This window comes from Spermophilus citellus (assembly GCF_964194105.1).
Source record: "Spermophilus citellus genome assembly, chromosome: 1".
In the NCBI taxonomy this organism is placed as follows: domain Eukaryota; kingdom Metazoa; phylum Chordata; class Mammalia; order Rodentia; family Sciuridae; genus Spermophilus; species Spermophilus citellus.
The window spans coordinates 71508100-71533711 of NC_138182.1; the positions used below are offsets into that span (position 1 = coordinate 71508100).

Here is a 25612-nt window from a genome sequence, read left to right on the forward strand (position 1 = left end):
TCAGGCCTGGGTGCAGGCTGGGAGGACTGTCCCAGGGGCCCCTGGCTGGGGCGTGGGGACACTGGGAGGCAGGAGCGTGGGGTCCCTGAGGGGTCAGAGGCAGCCCGGGGCTGCAGGGGACGTTGGTGCCTTGGTCCCTTGGTCCCTTGTGAGGAATTGGCCCAACTGGGCCAGTGAGGGGCACCCAGGGGCCACCCAGCTGGCTGGCTGGGTGGGTAGGGGTCACGGAGTGGGGGTGGCTGGCATGGCTGGTGCTCTGTCTCCCTACTGCTGGGCCAGGCCCACTGGGCTCCCGTCAGAGGCTCACAGCTGATGGCTTTCTCCTTCTGCCTGGCGTCCTGTGTCCCTCCCCACGGTGGCCCCAGTCCTGGAGGCTGAGCACAGCATGGATGCCATCCTGGTGGGCTCCGACGGGCGGTCATCCCCCTCTTCAGTCCAGCTGGGCAGAGGTGAGAGCTCTCGTCCACCTACTGGACCCTCCCCATAGGGTGCTGCCCTCAGGCCTGGACCATCTGGAATATCCACTTGTGGTTCCTCCACCCAGCTGGGCGGGCCAGGCCACAGTCAGGCAGGGGAGGGGGCGAGGTGGCCACAGTCAGGCAGGGGAGGGGGTGAGGTCCCCAGCCCCTGTGACTTCAGGACACATTAGTGGCATTCCTTTGTGGCGGTACCCCATAGGAGGTAGGAGGAGGGAGGGCCACTCTTGCCTTCTTTGCAGATCTCATTGCCTATGAAATCACTGTGAACCAGGGGAACATAGAAGGTGAGCTCCCCACCGCCTGCCGCGGGCCGCAGGGAGGATGGAGAAAGGCGGCTTCGGCCTCTGGGGCCTCCGGAAGAAGGCTGGGCGCTCTGCGGGTGCTGCGTGCTTCCCCCACCTGCCCCCCAACTCCCGCGCCTCGTGAAGGCGCACAGTGGAGTGGTTCTGAGGGTGCTGACAGAGCAGGGTCCTGCAGCCTCCCCACTGCCTAATCTTAGAGCATCTTCATCATCCCCAAAGAAAACCTGTCCCCGCTCCCTGTCCCCTCCCTGTCCCCGGCACCTCTGGCCTTGTGGATTGGCCGATTGCAGATTTCCTGCATTTCCGTACACATTTCAGGATCAGGTGTCAAACTCTGCGGCGCAGCCAGCTGGGGTTTTGAGACGGGCTCCCACCTGGCCTCTTTGTGACATTAAGGTGTCCGATCCATGAACACGGTTGCCCTCCCCCGGGCCTGCCGTCCCTCCCCCTGACCGGGCGCCACAGCTCTTTCTCTACCCTGTCGAGTCCTCACTCTGCCGAGGGCCGAGCCCCTCGCTCTGTTTCTCTTTAGACATCTGCCTCTGCTGTGGAAGCTTCCAGGTGCACACTCAGCACCCCCTGTTTGAGGGGGGAATCTGTGCCCCGTGCAAGGTAAGCGGGGGTCCAGCAGGGGCCCCACCTCTGGGAGGAGGGGGATGCCAACAGCCACCTCTGCCTGCCCAGGACAGGTTCCTGGAGGCCCTGTTCCAGTACGACCAGGACGGCTACCAGTCCTCCTGCTCCATCTGCGGCTCGGGGGAGACGCTGCTCATCTGCGAGAACCCGGACTGCCCGCGGTGAGGCTGGCCCGGGGGTGGCACCTGTTCTTCTCCACTATTCCCGTGGGGGGATGGGGCCTCCCAAAACAATGCTTCCCCCCCTCATGTCCCTCTCAGACACCTCCATGGCGAGCAGCCGTGGCACGTGGACTGGTGTCCGGAGGCCTCTGTCCCAGACAAGACACTGCTGCTCCTCCACTGACCGTCTAGAGGGTCATGACCAGGGCCGCACAGGGGCATGCTCACCCCTGCCCTTCCAGCCTGGGCTGCATCCACTGCTCCCCACTCGGGTCCGCGGGGTGCTCTTCAGAGGCTGGCCCTGAGTTCTGCTCCGGCGGCTGCTCCTGCAGAGTTTGGGGAGGCCAGGCGGCTTAGGGGATCCTCAGATAACTGTCGTCATCTCTGGACCTTGCCGTCCTTTACCAGGGTCCCTTCTAGCCTGTGGCCTCACCTCCCCCACGCAGCACACAAGGGCAGGGCCGTTTGTTTTCTCAGATGAGTGGAGGGAGGTCCCTCCAAGGCCCTCGGGGGCAGGGTCACCGGGTCACCTTGGTTTTCTGCTTTCTGTAGGTGCTACTGTCTGGAGTGTGTGGACACCCTGGTGGGCCCCGGGACTGCGGGCAGAATCCACGCCATGAGCAGCTGGGTGTGCTTCCTGTGCCTGCCCTTCTCGCGCAGTGGCCTGCTGCAGCGCAGGAGGAAGTGGCGTGAGCGGCTGAAGGCCTTCCAGGATCGCGAGGTGGTAAGGAGCAGGCCGCTGTGGCTTCCACTGGCTCCACGGTGCCCATCGGTTGGGACAGGGACAGGGACAGGGCTCAGGCTTTGTGCCACCAGACGGGCCATTTCTTCAGAATCAGTGAAGCATGGTGATTTTGTTTCTTACAAGCAAGGATGAGCCTTGCTCATCAACAGTCACGAAGGAGGGACCCAGAGAGCCAACTGGCAGCCCTCTGCAGTCTCTGAGCCCCACAGTGGCTGCCAGCTCTGGGCCAACGTGGGCTCCTGGTCCAACCAGGACAGCGAGTCAGACACAGCACTTCCCACAGCTGAGGCCAGAGACACCAAGCAGACAGGACCATGGGCTCATGGAAGGTGCAGACTTATGTCCTCAAAGTCCTAAACTGGGTGCCTTGAACGCAGCCTTATTCAGAAATAGGGAATGACGTCTGGGGAAGGATCTGAGGATGAGACCCTTGTGGATTCAAGGAGGCCCCAAACGCATAGACTGATGATGTCTTAAAGGGGAGGGAGATTCCAGAGATGAAGAGACAGGAAGAGGCCCCGTGAGGTTGAGGCAGAGGCGGGTGCCCGTGTCCGTGGCCCAGGTGTGCCCAGGGCCACTGCAGCCTCCTGAAGCAGAGGTGGGGGCTACGGTGCCCCTCCCTCCAGCCTCCAGGGGGAGCCAGCCCCACTGGGACCTTGAGCAGGACTCCCTGCTGAGCTGTGTTCCTGCAGTCTGTCCTGGTTTGTTGCTGGCCCTCAGAAGCTTCCCTGGAAGGGGCGAAAGTCTCGCGGGGAGCCAGCAGAGAGCGGGGTGCCGTCCAGCTGCTCGACCGACCTCGGGTCCTCATTCCTGCTCCTCGGGGTTGAGGCCGCCTTTGCTTGCCCGCCAGGCGCATCCTATGGAAGAGACAGGGAGCAGGGGCTCCTGGGAGCAGCCCCAGGCTGGCGTCGCCATCTCCCTGCCCAGCCTCAGGCTCGCTGGTGGGCTGGGGTGCCATAGGCCAGGAGGGATGTACCCTGATTCGGGGTGGCCTTGCCTCCCCTGGGGTCCTCCTCTCAGGGGCCACTCTGGCCTTGGGGCTCTTTTCTGCGAGGGTCTTGAAGCTGTCCAGCTGAGACCAGGCTCTGCAGGTGCCAGCTGCCCTGTGCCGTGCCCACGTGCGTGCACACCAGTGGCACACATGTTCCAGTCTCACAGACGCCATGTGGATGCAGGTGTGCCTTGCTCGTAGTGGTGAGCAGGTGTCTTAGGTGCTTTTCAGAAAGCAAGGCCAGCGTGTGCCTTATGGAGCCCCCCTTTGGTACCTTGAGAGTAGAAAGCTTTCCTGTCCCTACGATGGAGACCCCTGGGCTCCAAGGCTGCAGGAGGGATTACACACACACACACACACACACACAGACGAAGTGACCTTCAGAAGTGTGATGAAATGCCACCTAGGGCGTGGAGCCAGGGAAAGGCGGAGGTGGCTCCTGGGGTCAACCCTGGGCAGAGGGGGCAGGCCCCCAGGCCTTCCCTTCCTCCAGGGTCCCAGCCGCTGCCACAGCTGTGTGTGCAGACACAGAGCTGAGCCGGGACCCTGGCCCCGGCCGCCCCTCCTCCTCCAAGGGCAGCCAGACCCCCACTGCCTACTTCCTGCCTGATCGGATGTCCGCATTCCTGGATGTCCCAACACGAGCCCCTGGTCCCTGCTCCATCCTGTCCCTGAGAGTCGTGCACTTGACCTTGGCCAGGTGTCTCCACTGGCCCTGTCCGTCTCTGGCTGGCATCCTGGAAGGGGTGGGCAGGCCTTGTGCCCCACATACCACACACAGAGTTTAGAGACGTCTGTGTCCTGGGTCCCCAGCATGGCTCTTCTGCGTCTGGACTCAGGGTGCCAGTTCTCAGCTCCACAGATCACAGGCAGCAGGTCTGGGCCTGGGGAACCCCTCACCTCGGGCAGCTGTCACACTGCCCAGCCCTCCGAGGGCTTTCTGGCCCGGAGTCCCCACTGCTGTGCACTCTCCCGGGTCTTGGAGCCTCAGAGTCAGAGCCATCTCTGCTGGGATCCCAGCCCCCTCCTCTGAGGTAGGGACAGCCCCGCAGGCCTGCTTCCCCCACCGAGGGGGCAGGACCAGGCCTGCGGCAGGGGAGGCCTTCCTGGGGCCGGCCTCCACCTGGCAGGTGCGTCTCAGGGGGCTCCTCCACCCGGAGCCTGTGGCTCGAGGCTCTGGGACCAGGGGCTGAATGACGGCCTTTCTACCAGGCGAGTCCCCAGGAGATCTATAAAACCGTGCCAGCCTGGAAAAGGGAGCCCGTGCGGGTGCTCTCCCTCTTTGGGGACATCGGGAAAGGTGAGTGCCCTGACCTGCAGAAGTGGGGGGAGGTGGGGGGGGTGGGGGAGGTGGCGTGACCAGCAGCGCCCAGCCTGCCGCATTCCTGGACGCCCTGAGCAAAGGAAGGGGAGGCCTCCAGTGGGGGCAGCGGTCAAGAAGCCAGGTGGGAGGCCAGACAGGGGTCAGGAGGCCAGGAGGGAGGCCAGACAGGGGTCAGGAGGCCAGGAGGGAGGCCAGACAGGGGTCAGGAGGCCAGGGACAGCAGGGCCAGATAGGGCGCCCACCCAGGAGGAGGTGGAGGCAGGTGGGGAGGGAGGGTGCGGGGACAGAGGCGGCTGGCAGAGCATGACGGATGCCCAGTGCTGTGATGAGCAGTGCGCCCAGCGGCAGACGGCCAGCCTGCCACCCAGAGGCCCCATCAGCCAGCCTCGTGGGACCCTCGCTGCACTCTCCTCCGAGCCCTCCCGCCCGCCCTCGTCAGGGTGTGCCCCTCTGGCTGCAGCTCTGCCAACCCCCCAGCGGGTGCCCTTTGAAGTCCCACCTGGCAGGTGCGGGAGAGCCCCAGAGAGGGTCGTGGTGGGTGGGTGCCCCTAGGACAGGAGCAGCACAGATGCCGCGGAGGCCTGTGCCCTGGCGGTGATCCTGTCACTGACCTTGGGGACAGGCACCTGAGACAGACCAGCAGTGGCTTGGCTGGCCCAGGCTCTCGCTGCTGGTGGGGCCACAGGAGCTGGGCCTGCTCCCAGGGTTACTGGCTGGCCTAGTGGTGCCGTGTGGACACGCTGCCCAGGAAGTGACAGCGTGGCAGAAGTGCCTGGTTCTGCGGCAGACTGGCCTTGAACTCGGTACTCTGAGGCCTGCTTGTTTTCCGCGGTCACCAAACAGGAGAGATCCCTCCTCTCCTGGTGCCCGCCGATGGAAACAACGTGGCTGGGCTGAGGGGAACATCCTGGTGGGACCTTGGCCCACTTGGCTCCTTGCAGCTCCTCTGTGCCCTTGTCTGTCCCACTCCAGAGCTAACCAGTCTGGGGTTTCTGGAACCTGGCTGCAAGGCGGGAAGACTGAGGCACCTGGAGGACGTCACCAACATTGTGCGCAGAGATGTGAGTAGGCTCTGCGCTCCCAGACCCCGGCTCAGGGAGGACAGGGGACTGAGGCCAGGGACAACAGGGCCAGGTAGGGGGTGGGGAAGGCCAGGGTCAGGGGAGCCTCCTGGATGCCACTCTGGGGCCTCCAGGCCAGCGAGGGCTTGGGGCCCAGTGAACGGTGCTCCCTGGCTCCGTGGGCCTGCACTGCCCTCAGCACAGAGCCGGGCAGCCGGCCAGACATCCTAAAATCCAGTGGCTCATTTCTGCCCCATGATGGGGTGCTGCCCAGCCAGGGGGCCTGACCCCCCCTCCACCCTCTAAAAGAGGCAGGGTCTGGGACCCGACGGCCGCCCATCATTTGAAAACCTCCCATGGGCGGTGGGACCTGGGCGTCCACGCAGGGGCTTCTCTCCGGGTGAGTCCCACTCTGTGCTGGCGGCTGCTCCCCAGAGCTGAGTCCCTTCCACCCCATCCTGCTGGGCGGTCGTTAAAGGAGGGCACAGCCTCCTGCCACAGAGCCGGGTGCCACAGCAGACCCAGCTGTCCCGCCTCCCTGCCCTCCTCTGTTCACACCCCAGCCACCAGGCGGGGCCCAGGACAGAGGCAAGAGGAGCAGGAGGGCGGGCTCAGGTCTCCCTGCTGCCCAGAGCTGCCGGAGCGTCTTCCTGTTTGCTTGGGGGTGCCGGGATTGAACCCCACCTGTTGCCCCAAACGCTTCACTGCTGAGCTGAGCCCCAGCTCAGGGTCCACTCTGGATTGGGCTATCGAAAGTGGGGTCCAGTATCCGGTGTCTCTTGAACTTCTAGGAGAATGACCCGGGGCTGGGTTGTCGCTGACCGTGGGTGGCCCTCTGGGTGCCGAGGCGTCTGGGGCTGTGGGTGTTGAAGAGCTCCTTCGTCCCCGAGGGGGCAGGAATGTGGCTGGCTTGACTGTCGGGGTGCTGGGGTTGTGTGGACTGGCCGCTTCCCAGGCAGCACACCAACCCGTGGCGGGGAGTCCATGGTCCCAGGGGCCCAAGGTTCCACCCAGGAGCAGTGGCCATTCTCAGATGGCCCCTGTGCCGGGTGTGCCCCAGAGGGCATGGTGGCTGCTGATGACTCAGCTCTGTGGGCTCCTCTGCCCCCAGGGATCCTGGGAGGAGTCACCACATCCTATTGGACAGGGCATCTCGGCCCCAGGGCTGAGCGCTGGGGCTCACAGTGACCAGCGTCCCACTAAATAAGGACATTCTCCAGCGAGCCGTGTCCTGCCGTGTCCTGTAGGTGGAGGAATGGGGCCCCTTCGACCTCGTGTACGGCTCGACGCCCGCCCTGGGCCACGCCTGTGACCACTCTCCTGGTAAGATGCCCTCAAGGGCTGGGTCTGCTCCACTCACCAGGGCGTCTGTCCCCAGCCCTGTCACCTCTCCTCTCTCCCACCCACTGCAGCGCCTTAGGGAGGGCGGGAACGGTGGTGTGTTTAAACAGTGGAGGGCTGTCACTGACGCATGGCAGGTCCCATAGCACGTCCCTTAGCACGTACAGTGGGTCACCTGCCTTGCCATGACAAGAGAGTGGTTACCGTCACCCCGAAGGCCGCTTCGTGCCCCGCTCTAGGCCCTCCAGCCCACCAGGTGGCCTCCAGGTCATGCAGGCTCTGGAGTCCGAGGCGGAAGGCAGGGTCAGTGGTCAGTGTGGGCCCCTGTCCCTGTCCTTGCTGAACCTTGGCCTCTCTGGATAAGGTCGGGACCTGTGAGCCTCTGCGGCCCTGGCCAGGTGCTGCTCCTGGGAGGGGGACAGAAGTGTAAGGGGTGGGGACACCCAGGCCCTCAGCCCTCGCCCACCTCACAGCCAAACCGCCCCCCGCAGGGTGGTACCTGTTCCAGTTCCACCGCCTCCTGCTGTACGCGCGGCCGCGGCCGGGCAGCGCGCAGACCTTCTTCTGGATGTTTGTGGACAACCTGCTGCTGACTGGGGACGAGCAGGCCATAGCCGCTCGCTTCCTGGAGGTACGTGCCGGCTTCCAGGGGCTCACGTCCACCCAGCTCCCGGCCCGGCCTCCCCGGGGGCCACGCACAGAGGCGCAGACAGGAGCTGGACCCCACCCCACGCCACCACCGCGCTCTCTGCACGTGCCCCCGGGGTGCCACCTCCTGCCCTGCCTCCCAGCGGGCACATGGGACACACTGGTACCTACACACACACACACCAGGACTCACACACATTACACACACACACACCAGGACTCTCACACACACTAAAACAACACACACAGCAGGACTCTCACACACTCACACTAAAATAACACACACAACAGGACTCACACACACCCACATTACACACACACCAGGACTCACACACATTACACACACACACACCAGGACTCACACACACACACTGCACACACACAGCAGGACTCATACACACACACACTGCACACACACACACACACCCCAGGACTCTCACACACACACTGCACACACACACACCAGGACTCTCACACACACTAAAACAACACACACAGCAGGACTCACACACACACACACTGCACACACACACACCAGGACTCTCACACACACTAAAACAACACACACAGCAGGACTCACACACACACACACTGCACATACACACACACACCAGGACTCTCACACATTACACACACACACACCAGGACTCTCACACACTCACACTAAAATAACACAGCAGGACTCACACACACACACACTGCACACACACACCAGGACTCTCACACACTCACACTAAAACAACACACACAGCAGGACTCACACACACACACACTGCACACACACACACACCAGGACTCTCACACACACTAAAACAACACACACAGCAGGACTCACACACACACACACATTACACACACACCAGGACTCACACACATTACACACACACACACCAGGACTCACACATACACACTGCACACACACACACACACCAGGACTCTCACACACACTAAAACAACACACACAGCAGGACTCACACACACACACACATTACACACACACCAGGACTCACACACATTACACACACACACACCAGGACTCACACATACACACTGCACACACACACACACACCAGGACTCTCACACACACTAAAACAACACACACAGCAGGACTCACACACACACACACTGCACACACACACACACACCAGGACTCTCACACACTCACACTAAAACAACACACACAGCAGGACTCACACACACACACATTACACACACACCAGGACTCACACACATTACACACACACACACCAGGACTCACACATACACACCGCACACACACACACACACCAGGACTCTCACACTAAAATAACACAGCAGGACTCACACACATTACACACACACCAGGACTCACACACACTCACACTGCACACACACACACACCCCAGGACTCTCACACATTACACACACACACACACCAGGACTCTCACACACTCACACTAAAACAACACACACAACAGGACTCACACACACACACATTACACACACACCAGGACTCACACACATTACACACACACACCCCAGGACTCTCACACACTCACACACATTACACACACACTAGGACTCACACACACACACACTGCACACACACACCAGGACTCTCACACACTCACACTAAAACAACACACACAACAGGACTCACACACACCCACATTACACACACACCAGGACACTCACACATTACACACACACACACCAGGACTCACACACACACACTGCACACACACACACCCCCCAGGACACTCACACACACACTGCACACACACACACACCAGGACTCTCTCACACACTAAAACAACACACACAGCAGGACACACACACACACACACCAGGACGCTCACACACTCACACTAAAACAACACACACAGCAGGACTCACACACACACACTGCATATACACACACACACCAGGACTCTCACACACTCACACTAAAACAACACACACAGCAGGATTCACACACACACACTGCACACACACACCAGGAATCACACACACAGCGCACACACAGCAGGACTCACACACACACTGCACAAAACACACACACACACACACACCAGGACTCACACACACAATTGCACACATACACACACACCAGGACTCACACGTGCCACATACTACATGCCACACACATGCTCCCTCTGTGCCTCATACACGTGCTCACCCCACACACCCACACAGGCAGGGGCACCACGGCCTTGCTCCTCTGTCCACGCGTCTGAATTGGCACCACCAGAGCAGCCCCGTGGGCTGTGGCGGAGCCCACGCGGCCAGACGTGGCGGAGCTCTGGGAATGGCTCTGGCAGGGGAAGTGCAGTGGAGTCGCGGCCACCTGACCTCCCCCAGGAAGGAGTTCATGCTCCCGATCCCAGAAGGGACGCGACGGGGTGGGGACAGTGTGGCCAGCCACGGGTGCAGCGAGGGCAGCCCCCACTGCCGGGGGTTTCGCGGGTGACTTGAGGGTGAGCCAGGCAGGCAGGGAGGGGCGCCCAGTGTTGGGGCTTCGGCTGGGGCAGGGGGAGGATGTGCAGAAGCACAGACTCAAGTTGAAGGTGTGGCTTTAGTGGGGATTTTAACACCCGGACCCTCCCGTGGACCCCTCCTCACGGGTCAGCCTGGCCAGCCTGGTGCTCCTCTCACAGGGCGCCTGCCCTCGTCCAAGGTCCAACACGATAGGAAAAGCCCCCTGTAGCGCCCTGCTGCTGGCACCTGGCCTCCAGCTGCAGTGGCCTTCCCTGGCAGCAGCACCCCTCCGTCTTGTCCCTGTGCTGCGTGGGTTCCTGGGGTGGTGGGCGCATGTGGCCGCTCCCTGTGGGTGGGTGACCAGGCACTTCCTGCCTCTGGCTCTGACAGAGGGGCCGTCCGTGGCCAACTCCAGAGGGGCTCTCTGGTCAGAGGGTGAAGGTGGCTGCCACATGTGTCACCGACCACCCTCGTGGAGCGGTCCCTCAGCAGTGGGCACGGTGTGGGAGCGCTCCCTCAGTCCTTAGCGTACCCCGGGATCTCCTGCCTGCTGCTCCTGGCGGCCACCTCCCTCTTGGGCCTCCAACTGGCTTGGTCTATACACGTGGAACTGGCCTCTGTGCTGATGGCCCCCACTGCCCGGTGGCTGGATGGCCGCGTGGGCTGAGGGTTTTCATTCGATTCAGTGAGACTTGCTGTGTGTGTTCAGACAGTGACGGTGACAGTGTTTCTCCTGGTCCTAAACCTGCGATCTCTTTCTCTTCTCTCATGGAGCTGCCAGTCTCGGGGACCTTGGCCGTGATGGGGATACCCCGTGTCCCCCTGCCCTCCACAGGGCAGGGACCCTGGCTCTGAGGCCGAGGCGCAGCGTGCTGGAGGCTGAGGGGAGTTTCTGCTGATTCTCGCTGGTTGAGGCGTTTTTATCAACGGTGGTCTCGGGTGTCTGTGGGTTACCTGGGGAGTCTTATCCACGAGAGTGACTGAGAGGACACAGTGTAGAGCAGACTCCTAGTGGTGAGCGCCTGCACTGTGGGAGGGCACGCCGTCAGGGTTCCACCCACATCGGGAAAGGGGTCGTGGCGGTTCCCTTGTCCCCTGGCCCCTGGCGGGCTGTGGTCTCTATGTGGGACCTGCTCCCTAAAATAACTGAGGCAGACGGCGTTCTGTGCCACAGCTACAGCTGCTGTGCGAACGGTCCGTGGAGATCTCCTGTCTCAGCAGTCAGTGTCGGGAGGTCACGTTTCCTAGAATATGATCCATTTAAACTTTTAGGTTATTTCTACAGAGTTAAGCAAAGTGGCCTCACGACCCTGTTGCTTGCTTTCTTCTTTATTAGGAAAGCTGAGCATTTAAAAAAACAACAACATAATGTCACATATCAGCAGTTGGGATCAGATTGGTTCATTGCATTGTTTTACCAAAAAAAAAAAAAAAAATCCCTATTCCTGCCGTCAGTAATTGTGGGCCCAACTGAAACACCACGTTGCTAAGCCAGGCACCCGTCAGGACAGACAGAGGGCTGCAACAATACCGCTTTCCCTTGTTTGGCACACAGGTTGGGAGTTCAGAGTTAATTGGTCCCAACTCCAAAGTAGCACGGAAGGAAAGTCCTGGGTCGTCTGCCATCCCCATCCGGCCGTGGGCCTTATTCTGCTGAGGGCAAGAAACCTAAGTGTGGCTCTGGCCAGCTTGTGCACCCTTATGACCCTGGTGGGCTGCTTGCTCCCCGGGGGAGCTGTCGGATCAGGGGGGTGGAGTCAGGTCACCCAGAAGGGCCTCCCGCCTCCGATTCTCCCTTCTTTGGCTCCCCCGCACTGTGGCACATGCCGGCTCTGCCTCCCCCTCTCTGGGCTTCTGCAGAGACCGTGACCAGCCTTAGAGACAGCCTGTGGGACTGCTGCCAAGAATAGGAGGGTGGACACGCTTTGGGGAGCCCTTGTTGGCCAGCAAAGCCTCCTGATCCCTGAGGGACTGCAGGCCACTGGCCCGTGGGACCAAACATCTGCCGGTTAAGAACACGATGACCCTGCTTCTCTTCTCAGAGGGCAGTTTGTAAGGACAAAGGTCTGTCAGGTAGAGGACGCACTGGGCAGACTGCTAGCCTAGACCTGCAGACCGTGGGGACCCACGGGGAGGAGGTTACTGGCTGTCAGGCTGACTGGTGTCGCCCTCCGTCCCTTAGACAGAGCCCGTGATCCTCCAGGACGTCCGCGGGAGCACCCTGCAGAATGCCGTGCGTGTGTGGACCAACATCCCCGCTGTGAAGAGGTACTTCCTGGGCCGTGAGGCTTCCAGGCTGGAGGGACACAGCCGGCACAGGGCTCACGGGGGACGCGGGCTTGGAGTCAGTGGGTTACCAGCAGAGCCAAGCTGAGCAGCCCTGGGGCGTCAGGCTGAGTCTAGCCAGGCCTGGGGCCACCTGCAAACCTCACACGCCCAAGCCACTGGGTGGTCTCCGCAGGCTGAAGTCTCTCTCTACCCCAGCACTTCCCAGGGTCTTGCCTCAGGACCTCAAGGTGGTGCCCGGGCCCCAGAGCAAAGCCTGATACTGGGCAGAGCACTTGCTTCATCCTCGAGAATGTGCCCCATGTGGCCCCGCATTCTGAAGCCCCGCACCCTGCACCACCCCCAGGACACCTGTGCATGCTCAGACACACACACCTGCACACTCACAGGCTCACACGCACTCCTGGTGGACCAGCCTGCATACCTGCACACTCACACAGGCTCAGAGACACACGCTCCTGGTGGATTGGCCTGCACACCTGCACACTCACGCAGGCTCACAGACACATGTTCCTGGTGGACCGGCCTGCACACCTGTACACTCACGCAGGCTCACAGACACACGCTCCTGGTGGACGGGCCTGCACACCTGCACACTCACGCAGGCTCACAGACACACGCTCCTGGTGGACTGGCCTGCACACCTGCACACTCAGGCTCACACGTGCTCCTGGTGGACCAGCCTGCACACCTGCACACTCACGCAGGCTCAAACGTGCTCAGCCAATGGGACCACACCTCCTAGGACTGCTAAGTCATTCTTTTCTGCCCAGGAGTGAGTTTCTGGGAACTTCTCCCCACTCCCCTCCAGCCTCAGCATTCTCCTGGCTCCCAGCCCCTGCACAGCCCCAGGGCCCGTGCCTGTCAAGGGAGGTGCTTGTGGCCCCTCCCCACCCCACGCCCTCCTGGCCCTCCCTGGCTTGGTGCCAAAGTGAGGTGAGCCACTTTTTTAAACTAATTTTTCTTCGGGAGCCTGCTGACTACAGCCCCGCCTGCATGCCGTCCACCACACCACATCAATATCTGGTGGTGGCCGAGAAGGTCCCTCCCTGGTATCTGTGTGACTTTGTGGGTCCAAGTCCAGCAGCAGGGCACGGGCATCGCTCGGGCCCAGAATGGCCTGCAGGGGGAGCCAGGCTGCACTCCTCGCCAGCCGCTCACCCAGGGAGCAGCAGTGGGGTAGGAATGACACCTTAGAAGTCACATGTGGCCAGGCATGGTGGCACACGCCCGTAGCCCCAGTGACTCGGAAGTCAGGCTGAGACAGGAGGATTGCGAGTTCCAGGTCAGCCTGGGCAACTTAGCAAGACACTGTCTCAATATTAAAAGTAGAAAGGTCTGGGGATGTGGCTCAGGGGTGGAGCTCTTTCCCAGCAGGCTTGAGGCCTGGTTCAGTCCCTCCCACTACCAACTGAACACAGGACGACCCAAACGGAAAACCAGCCCGCCACAAAACAGAAGTAACCTATGGCAGGTGCTCCTGACCCTGGCCCACAACCTGCGGCATTTGGCCCCCTTCCCAAGCTGTCCAGAGGCGCCTGCCAGGCTTTGCCATGGACACACAGCTCCCTCCCTCCTGGGCCCAGCCTGGCCCCTTCCTGAGCCAGGCACCACGGGCCCCTCTGGGTCTGGCCTTCACTGTGCCCCTCTCCCTGGCAGCAGGCACTCGGCCCTGGCTTCAGAAGAGGAGCTCCTGCTGCTGGCTCAAGATGGACAGCGAGGGACACTGCCTGCCCAGGGCCCATCTGCGCTCGTGAAGAACTGCTTTCTTCCCCTACGAGAATATTTTAAGTATTTCTCTCAGAACGCACTTCCTCTTTATAAATGAGCCGTTATACAATGACAAAGGGCTCTCCTGGAACTCCCCTCTTCTACCTGTGTTCTCCAGTTACTCTCACTTGCTTGGCTCTGGATGTCCTGTGATGCTACAGACCCACCTCCTGTTTGGTTCGAGTCGCAGGCTCTCCTGGGCTCCATTCTGGGTTTGGGGAGAGGAGCCAGGTGCCCTGTGTGGTGATGGGATCCTGATGTGACAGGGCACCGAGAGCACACCTGTGTTCCCACTGAGAAGTTCAATAGATGTGTCACTGGAGGACTGCTGGTCATATTTTGGTGTTCTGTGTGTAAGCAAAGCCCCCCAGGTACCAGGTGCCCACCCTGTGCACCCCCGTAGATGGGATTTTCGTTGGTTTGATGGTTGAAATCACTCACCTATCAGGCTGCCCCGAGCGCCCCAGTATAGAACATTCCCACTTGGTAGAAAAGCCAGAGCCAGCGGAGCCAAGGGTGCTCGGGCCCACCCAGATCTACCTGCAAAGTCTGTGACCTTTGGGCTCCTAACCCAGATGGCATGGCTTGCTGAAGCAGGATTCCCCAGGGCCCTGGGCAGTGCCCATCCCAGAGGAGTTTAACCCAACGGAGGGCATCGACTGGACCCAGCCTCACATGAGTGAGGAATCTCACAGGACTGTTTCTCAGGTAGCTAGAACCATCCCATCCCCTGAGTCCAGACACAGCAACTAAACAGAGTCAGATTGTCCTGGACTCCACAACTGGGACTTGGGGACACTTTCCGTGGTCTGTACAATGCTTTGAGGAAGAAAGGGGGGTTCAAACTGGATCTGTTGAAGATCCTTGGAAACACCTTGAAGTAGAGTGAGGTCACCCTTGGATCAGTGTAACAGGGCACTTTCTCCGTCCAGGAGGACAGCCCTGCACATGGACAGCACTGGTATCGTGTCCAGGGCTGACTCAGGAGGGCTGTGATAGAACCAGGCTAGAGGGCCAGAGACACCGCAGGAGAGCAGAGCTGGGCTCAGCCAGGGGCAGACAGACCCCTCCTGGTAGCCTAGGCTCTGCAGCCCACACTGATCCCGAAAGCTGGCTGAGCCGTGCACATGAACCTGTGACCACAGCTGCCCAGTGGGGGATGACAGCACTGTGCAGGGCTGGTAGCGGCCAGGCTGCGTCCACCCAGATAACTGGTGGCACGGGCAGAGAGAAAACCAGGGCCTGCTCTCCACCTGCTTTAGAGCAAGGAGGAGAGCCAGGCTTCAGGTCTCCAGACACGCTCCGCGTCCTCTCCGCACTCTCAAACGTGCACACAGAATCGTCCCCACCTGGAGCTCCTCCTGTGTACTCTAACCCTCCCCAAAGGCCCCATTCATGATCCCTGGAGTCGGCTGTAAATCACCCCCCAAAAGATGCCCATGACCGACTCCCAGAGCTGTGGGTGTTACCTCACACGGCAGAGAAGGACCCCACTGCCTGAGTCGACATGCCTCCTGGGTTACCCAGGTGGGCCCATTTGCAATCAGAGTGGGGCAGAGGCAGTCTTGGCCACATGCAGAGGGGACGGCCATTGACCAGAGAGGCAGAGAGGCTCCAGAACTGCAGCTCAGCTAAGGGGCACCCCAGGGGGTGGAGGCAGGGAGGCGTCTCCCTTCAGCCTCCAGGTGAAGCAGTGACCTCCGACTTTGGCCTCCAGGACTGTGGAAAAACGATGCCCCTGCTGTTTTTAAGCCCCCAAGTCTGCGTTGACTCCTTGCAGCAGACTCAGGAAATGAGCAGACCCCCAAGAGAAAAGATCGGCTTCCCCAGCCCGGAGTCAGGTTCTGAGTGTCATCTGGGATGTCAGAGGCACACTGTGCTGTGACTCTCAGGGGACTGTGCTTCCTGTGTGGGGGAAAGACCTGAAATTAGGTGGCGGCAGGCCCCCCCATCAGTGGGACTTGGGGCCCAGAGCCCTGCTGCTCCTGGGTGCAGCTGGGGTTCAGGGGGCAGATTGGGGCATCCAGGCGATTCCAAACCTTGCCCGGGAACCTCGGATCCAGGCTGCAGGACTGCAGTTCCTCTGGTTCCCAGTCCTGATGGCCTGGGCCTGTCCCACCCCAGCACCGAGCTTCCCTGCCCGCCTGCAGTCCTGGTCAAGGGAGCCACAGCCACAGGAAGGAAGCCTCCCAAAGGGTTTCCTATGTCTCCTTCATCTCAGAGTCCTGTTTGGAACCCTTTGCCTGTAGGGTGTGCATTAATTTAGGACAGTCGCACAACTGTACTCGCAGGCATTACCTGGTCACTGAGCCACAAGGGTGTGATTATCTGCACTTCACAGATGGGAAACACAGGCACAGAGGGGCTGACTAACTTGCCTGGTGATGCACAGTTCCAAGGCTGGGATTTCAACCCATCGTGAGCTTACCATCTCTGGTCTTGGTTCCCCTCCCCCACAGCGCCCGGGTGCTGCCCAACGGTGCCCCCTGTAGTCCAGCTGCATTCCGTGTCACTTCCCTACTGTGCCCAAGGAACAATAGGCCCCTCCATCCAGAGTCTCTGCTGTTTAGTGGGTCCAGCAGCAGTAAGTGGTTTCTGAGACCTCTGTGAGCTCTAGCCCCTACCCCTTTGCCAGCCATGCTTGTGCCACCCGAGCATCTTCTACCACTGCCCCACTGCCGTGAGGCAGCACAGCGCCCAGGCCTGGCTTGGAGAGCTGCAGGGTGGAGGGGGATCTGGGTAGTGCTAAAAGGGGCGTTGCCCCAACCCAGGCATCAGCCAATCAGTACAGTGCAGGCCCCTGGGCCTCAGTGATAGGCCCAGAGGTGGGCACCCAGCCCAGGCCTGCCCAATCAGAGACAGCCCTGTGTGGGCCTCAGGGACTCACCTAACCAAGGGGAGGGGAGTGGCAGCAGTCTGGCCTGGGAGGAGAAGGCATGGGTGGTGCCAGCTGCCCAGCCCGGCTGACCGCTCTGCTCATCCGGCCAGTGATGCTGGGCTGGTTCTCCCCAAACTCAGTCTTCTGCTAGCTGGAGCCGAGCTGGGGCGGGGGAGGGGACTGAGGCCACCAACATCATGTACCTCTCTATGCTGGGTGTGTGGACCGTGTGCCCCTGAAGAGGCCCTGGCCACGTGTGTTCCAGCCCACACTGGTTCCTGGCTCCTGGAGCTGGACCCATCCCAAGGCACACGATCTGGTTTATGCGGGCACCCTGCTGTCCAGGGACAACATTCACCTTTCCTTCAGGACACTTCTCTGGCTCCCCATCCCCACCCCAAGAGCAGACCCCTTCATTGGACCCTTGAACATGGGCAGGGGTCCTCTAGTCCCTGAGCTTCCTGACCAAAAGGGAAGATGGCCCCTCCCTGAAGAAGTGCCTCTAAATGCCCACTCCACTCCCGACTTGGGGACTTCGGGACCACATGCTCACTGTCCCTGCTCTTTTCCTCGGGAACTTCCGTCACCACCTGGCACTCACCTTTTGGCTGTCTTCACTTGGTTGTCCCACAGCTGCATGGGTTGTCCGCGTCCAGCTGGCAGAGACTAGAGCCTTCTTTACCGCGTGCTCTCTGAGAACTAGCCAGTGCTGGGTGCTCATCGGGTCTTCGTTGAATGAATGAAATCTGCATGGGGACTGGGCTCCGGGAGCTCCCCTTGCACAATGGCACAGGGACAGGCTCCCAGCTTTCTGCCTTCACAAAGGCTGCCCCTGCTCCACCATCAGCCTGGGCAGCAGGCCTGGGGTGGGGCAGAACTGAATAGAGAGGCTGCTCCCAGGAGATCAGGACCTCCAGACCTGCCACCTACAGGGAGGGAACCCTGTCCCCTCCTGGCCCACCTCCTCACCAGTCTGGCAGTACCTCTGTACCTGGCCTGGGAAGGAGGAGGGAGCACTGAGTCAGCAGAGAGGAGGGCCCAGTACTGTGTGTTGGGGGCGGGGGGCGGGGAGCAAGTGGGCTCCACCACAGCCCAGAGCTCAGCAGTCTCCCGCAGACCAGGTGCCAGACAACACTGGCCAACACAGGAGTTCAAGGTTTACCCAGGTCCAAGCAGTGGGCTTCTCAGAGCCTCTCGTATGCAAAGATGCTGTACCAGGGGCCCCATCAGACCCCACAAAGGTTCGGGGAACAAACTGGGTGTGCAGGGGGTGTCAGTTCAGGCCTGCCCTCCCTACCTTTGTGCTAGGAGCCACAAGCATATATACGATGTATGGCACCTTTGGTTGTAAAGTGACGCCAGCTAGCCACTGAGATGATTATGTTAAAATTTACATTCATATGCAAACTGGACTCCCGCTGTTCACCTTGGCCTGCTACCGGACTCAAGTTACGGGACTTTACGGGACTGCTGGAGAGTTCCCATTGGTTGGGGAAGGATAGTAGGAGGGAATTCCGGAGGAGGTGGGAGGAAATTCCGGGGGAGGTCCGGGGGGGACCCCGGGGGTTCCGGTCGGCGCGCGGTTCCGGTCGGACACCCTCGTGGGAGGACCGGTTTTTGACTTGCTGGCGCTGAGAGTGTTAGCGGCTTTTTCAAAATAAAGTTTTGTTCCTGCTTGATTGGCTCGTGATTCTGTGCCCAGCCAAGACTGCGGCATTTGGCGGCCCGTGCGGGGAACGCCTGAAGCTTAGAGGTGAGTAAATTGCTCGCCCCTGAGGGAAGGCGACAGGATGGATGACCTTCTCAGAAAACAATGTGTTCTTGTTTTGATTTATTTTGTTTTCATTTCGAGCTCCCTAGCCCTAGAATTTTCTCAGGCGAACTGGAAAAAATGGTTGGCTCAAGGTTTGAAGTTATTCAGCCCTGAGAAAGAGAAAATTGATACAACCATTGTCTGCTCCGTCTTTGTTTCATTCTGCTTCGGCTTTGTTTTATCCTACCTTATTGGGTTAGGTTATAGTAGATTAGAATCCAATAAAAAACAAACCGAAAAACTGTTAAGTAAATTGTTAGAGGTCCAGACTATGGTAGAAAAAACGCTAGGTCAAGCAAAAGAGAAGGTCTCTCAAGCTAGTCAGACAGAGGAAAATTTAAAAAAAGCAAGCTTAGAGGACAAGCAGCCATCAGGTGGAGAATTACAACAGGAGGTTACTACCAACTCCGTTCTATCACCAGAGGGCGTAACTCAGCCAACAGCTCCATCTACCGCTGAGCGGCCCTCAATTCCCGTAGTTGATGGACGGAATTCTGAGGCAGGACCCCAAAGATTAGCATGCCCTGTACTTGAGCAGGCAGGAGGGCAACGAATTCACCGTGCTTTAGATTTCAAAACAATAAAGCAATTAAAGGAGGCTGTAACGACCTATGGGCCGCAAGCTCCCTTCACAATAAGCATGGTCGAATCTGTTACCAACTTGGACATGACACCAGCAGATTGGGCTAACATGTGTCGATCTGTGCTAAACGGAGGACAATATTTGTTATGGAAGGTTGCCAATGAGGAATTTTGCATGGAGACAGCTAGGCGAAATGCAGAAGCTGGTTATCCTCAAAGAAATATAGAAATGCTTTTGGGGAAGGGACCTTATGAGGGTCAAAGACAACAAATTGAATATGACCCTGGTGTGTACGCACAAATTGCTGTAGATGCAGTTAGGGCATGGAAAACTTTACAGGGGCATGGAGACTTACAAGGTCAATTATCTAAGGTAATACAAGGAACTAATGAACCTTATGCTGAATTTGTAGATAGACTTATTCAGTCAGCCTCTAGGATATTTGGAAATACAGAACAGGTAATGCCATTTATAAAACAACTGGCTTATGACCAAGCAAATCGTTGCTGCAGAGAGGTCATTAGACCATGGAGACATGAGGATTTAAACACATATATTAAATTATGTAGAGACATTAATGAACAGGGGCAAGTCTTAGCAGCAGTACAACAGGCTTTAGATGCCAGGCCAAGAACATGCTATAATTGTAATCAAACAGGACATTTTAAAAGGAGTTGCCCCATAAGAGGAGGGTTTAACAAAGCTGGATATCAAAGGAATAGAATACCAGGTATTTGCCCACGATGCCGTAGAGGGAGACATTGGGCTAATGAATGCCGTTCTCAAACCACCATAGAGGGTATTCCGTTATCAAAAAACGAACAAGGACCAAGTGTTTACCCACGATATCGTGGAGAAAGGTATCAAGCTCCATTGCCAAAAAACGGACTAGAGGGCCCAATGCCCCGGGGCCCCAAACCACAAATATATGGGGCAATGGAGGAACCCAACAGCCCCATCAAGGTAGTGCCCAGGACGCATTATCCATTAAATCCCTCATCAGACAAACTAGAGGGAGCGCAGGGCTGGACATCTGCGCCTCTGCCAGAGCAGTACTAACCCCAGAGATGGGAATTCAAATCATTCCCACAGGAGTAAAAGGACCTCTTCCCCAGGGAACAGTAGGCTTATTATTGGGACGCAGTTCTTCTACACTAAAAGGACTTATGATAAGTCCTGGGGTAATTGATCCCGATTATGAAGGTGAAATAAAAATTATAGCTAGTTCTCCAAGAGGTATATCAGTAATTTCACCAGGAGATAGAATAGCACAGTTATTAATAATACCCAGCCTGCATGATAAATTTTCCAGTTGTAATGTAGAAAGAGGTTCCAAGGGATTAGGCTCCACAGGTGTAGATTGGGCTATGCTGTCTTTAAATTTAGATTCTCGCCCAATGCTAAAATTAAAAATTCAAGGACATGACTTTAATGGGCTGCTGGACACAGGAGCTGACCTCAGCATCATATCTCGTCAAGAATGGCCAAAACATTGGCCATTACAACAAGCCACTCAAACGCTTCGAGGCCTAGGAGTGGCAACAAATCCCCATAGAAGTGCTATGGTATTAGATTGGAGGGATCCTGAAGGATGTGAAGGAACTATACAGCCCTATGTATTGGATCATCTTCCTGTAAATTTATGGGGACGAGATGTCCTAGATCAATTAGGATTGACATTAACAAATAACATCAATCCTAACGCGCCCACTACTAGGGCTAAACAAGGCTTTAGGAAAGAAAAAAGATTAAGAGAACAAGAACAAGGTATGACAGCACCTATTCAAATAGATCAAGAAATAAATAGACATGAATTGGGTTTTCAGAAAGGGCCACTGAGACAATCAAAATTACTTGGAAATCAGAAAGACCAGTGTGGGTTCCTCAGTGGCCCTTGACTAAAGAAAAGATACAAGTAGCCCATGACTTGGTCAGACAACAGTTAGCGGAAGGACATATACAACCTTCCGTATCCCCCTATAATACTCCCATTTTTGTCATTAAAAAGAAATCTGGTAAATGGAGATTATTACAAGATTTAAGAGCCATTAATAATGAGATGGTTATTATGGGACCTGCTCAATCAGGGATTCCTCAATTGTCTGCTTTACCAAAAACCTGGCATGTTTTAGTTATAGATATTAAAGATTGTTTCTTTTCAATTCCAATTCATCCCGAGGATAGTCCACATTTTGCATTTACTATCCCTGCACTGAATCATGAAGGTCCTGATCAGAGATATGAATGGAAAGTACTCCCTCAAGGGATGGCTAACAGCCCAACTATGTGTCAAATTTATGTTAATAAAGCAATCCAGCCACTTAGAAACCAAAATCCTGAACTACAAATATTTCACTATATGGATGATGTGTTACTGGCACATAAAGATAAAAACACATTACTAGAATGTTATGCCACACTTACAAATTTATTGAAAAATTATAATCTAGAGATAGCAATAGATAAAGTACAATTAAATCTTCCAATTAATTATTTAGGAGTTCTATTATCCTCAACCATGGTCCGTCCACCAAAAATTCAAATACGAGTAGATCAACTCAAATCACTTAATGACTTTCAAAAGTTATTGGGAGACATAAATTGGATAAGGCCTTATCTAGGCATACCAACAGGAGAGTTAGGACCTTTATTTGATATTCTAAAAGGTCCATCAGATCCAAATTCACCCCGCATGTTAACGCCTGAAGCAAGAAAAGTATTAAAAATCATTGAAACATATATGGAAAATATGCATTTGGATAGAATTGATATAAGTTTGCCTTTATTATTTATTGTACTACCAACAAAAAATATTCCTACAGGAGTATTTTGGCAAGAAGGTCCATTATTGTGGATACATTTATCTTATTCCCCTAACACTATTCTTACTAGATATCCTGAGGCTGTAGGACAATTAATACTCAAAGGAATAAAAGCAGCTAAGGGAGTGTTTGGGATTTCTCCCAATAAAATTATTACTCCATATACTATGGATCAAATTGATGAGTTAGCTAATGAGTTAAATACTTGGGCAATAATCCTGTGTAAAACTAGTGTTTCATTTGATAATCACTTACCATCTAATCCTTTGTTGTCTTTTTGGTCTAAGCATCCTGTAGTTTTTCCAAAAATGACAAGAAAAACCCCTATCATAAATGCTCCAAATATATTCACTGATGGGTCAAACAATGGTACAGCAGCAGTAGTTACTCCTGATCAAACTTTTACATTTTTAGTACCCAAACAATCAGCTCAAAAGGTAGAGCTTAATGCAGTATTACAAGCTTTTATGATGTTTAAAGATTCTGTATTTAATTTATTTTCTGATAGTCAGTATGTAGTTAATGCTATTAATTCCCTTGAAGATGCTGGTAGGATTTCCCCTTCCTCTACTGTTTTCTCTTTGTTTTCCGATATACAAAGTCTAATCTGGGACCGAAAAGATCCATTCTTCATAGGTCATATCAGGGCACATACAGGATTGCCTGGAGCCCTTAGTATGGGCAATGAACTAGCAGATAAATCTACACATGACATACATATTTTCTCCACAATAGAAGAAGCTATAAATTTTCATAAAAGGTTCCATGTCAATGCTAATACTTTACAAAAGCGTTTTAAAATAACTAAAGAACAGGCCAGACATATAATAAAACAATGTCAAAATTGTGTGACATTTTTACCACAAGTTAATCTTGGAGTCAATCCTAGAGGACTAATACCTAACCATATTTGGCAGATGGACGTCACACACTTGCCAGAATTTGGAAAATTAAAATATTTACATGTTACAGTTGATACCTCTTCCGGATTTTTGATGGGCTCCCTTCATGCCGGAGAAAAAACTAAAGATGTTATAGCTCATTGCTTACAAAATTTTGCCACTGTGGGCGTTCCAAAACAGTTAAAAACGGACAACGGTCCTGGTTATACTTCCTCCTCTTTTAAACAATTTTGCTCATCATTTGGTATTACTCACATAACAGGAATTCCATACAATCCACAAGGACAAGGCATAGTTGAAAGAGCTCATCAAACTATTAAAATGTACTTATTAAAACAAAAGGAGGGAATTGGAAAGGGGTATATATCCCCCAAAGATAAACTTAAAATAACCCTTTTTACTCTAAACTTTTTAAATTTAGATTCATCGGGACTTAGTGCTGCGGAAAGACATTTGTACCCCAAAAATGTACATAAGCCTAAGGTACTTTGGAAAGATATTCTAACAGGACAATGGAAAGGCCCGGATCCAGTGATAGTCTGGAATCGGGGCGCTGTCTGTGTTTTCCCACAGGATGAACAGCAACCAATTTGGATTCCAGAGAGATTAACTAAAACAATTTCTACAGAAAAAGAAGATGATTTGACTCAAATCCATAACAGCTGACATCCAGAGCTCCAGCTTGGCTATTCTTACATCTGCGACAGTGATTAACCAAGGTTTTTTTTTTCAGTATCTATTTTATTATTGCATTTTTCCACATCATAAAGTTCTATTTTATTTTTGAGCTCATACAAACCTAGGTTAATGTTTTTCTGATCAGTTTTATTTTTTGACTGTGTTTTATTTTTTATTTATTTATTTATTTATTTATTTATTTATTTTTTTTTTTTTTTGACTGTGGAGTTTTTAAACATTGCAATGGAGATTTCACCTAAGTATAGTTACAAGGCCTTTATTTACTATTGTCTTATGTGTTGTATGTTGTGTGCACACTTCTGTTTTGTGTTGTATGTCTGTATGTGTGTATGTCCATATTTCTTATATGAGGAGCGCTCATGAAAAAATGGATCCGAATTTTTTCTTTATTCACGTGATTTATATGGTTTAATTTAAATTAGGTGAACAGCTGTTTATGATTGTTGTTAAAGATGGTTAACAGATCTGTTTGTTTACTAATTTAAATTTGGTAAACGGCTGTTAAGGATTGTTTTTAAAGGAGTTTAACAGATCTGTTTGTTTACTTTCACCTTTTCTTTTTATTATATTTAATAATTCTGTTCAGGATAATGTCTCTTTACCATCATTGCCAGAATTTCCATCTCCATCCCAATTCCAGTGAAGACTGAGATAAAACCAAACTACAGCTTCTATGATAGCTATCACAGTAAACTGTATAAACTGATGCATCAATGAATATAACTCAACAAGTAATGCTATCAAGGACTTGATTTACTTTGGGAGGATATGGACATATTGATAGACTCCTCCAATTTGAACTGCTTGCAGAACTTGCCTGGACTATATATCAGTTGCATACATTGTGAAATATCATCTGGTGCACCGAATTGTGGTACTGCTGGCATATTTTTGCTGATGGTGTCACCAGTGATGCAATTCCCTTGCCAGCTCACCCCATGTTTATTGTGGTAATACTGGCATATCTTTGCTGATGGTGTCACCAGTGACGCAATTTTTCCAAAGGAGCCGTCAATTGGCTTGGTGTCGTGGCATTTCTGTATCCTCCTCCCTTCTACTAGTGATGGTCTAAATTTGGGGGCCAACAGAGGTGAGGCAAAGAACCTCACCCCCCCACTGGCACCAAGGCTAAATTTGGGGGCCAACAGAGGTGAGGCAAGAACCTCACCCCCCCACTGGTGCATAGGCCTATCCACAAGCATGGCTGAATGCTGGACCGGTAGTCAGCGACGGGTTGCTCTGATTACAGTGGATTCAACCTAAGACAGGAAGCTGACGCCTAAAGGTCAGTTCTCCCATGACGGGTAAGAACCATATGTTAAATTGGACAACCTACCAGGCACGGTCCCTAGCCACATTGCTTGTTGCTTAATTAAACAGAAGGGGGCAGATGCTAGGAGCCACAAGCATATATACGATGTATGGCACCTTTGGTTGTAAAGTGACGCCAGCTAGCCACTGAGATGATTATGTTAAAATTTACATTCATATGCAAACTGGACTCCCGCTGTTCACCTTGGCCTGCTACCGGACTCAAGTTACGGGACTTTACGGGACTGCTGGAGAGTTCCCATTGGTTGGGGAAGGATAGTAGGAGGGAATTCCGGAGGAGGTGGGAGGAAATTCCGGGGGAGGTCCGGGGGGGACCCCGGGGGTTCCGGTCGGCGCGCGGTTCCGGTCGGACACCCTCGTGGGAGGACCGGTTTTTGACTT

The 25612-nt window shown here is 55.1% G+C and overlaps 1 protein-coding gene across 1 annotated transcript; it reads left to right on the forward strand.

Annotated features, from left to right (window-relative positions):
• Positions 1-385: 385 nt before the first annotated feature.
• Positions 386-14256, forward strand: LOC308639906 (DNA (cytosine-5)-methyltransferase 3-like; the record flags this gene model as incomplete). The annotated part of the gene is given in 12 exon segments (XM_081278286.1): positions 386-449; positions 719-763; positions 1314-1393; positions 1466-1578; positions 2131-2302; positions 4527-4614; positions 5611-5699; positions 6947-7022; positions 7532-7671; positions 12329-12414; positions 14092-14231; positions 14234-14256. Coding segments are annotated over 12 exon segments (1116 nt in total).
• Between the last annotated feature and the right edge of the window lie 11356 nt (positions 14257-25612).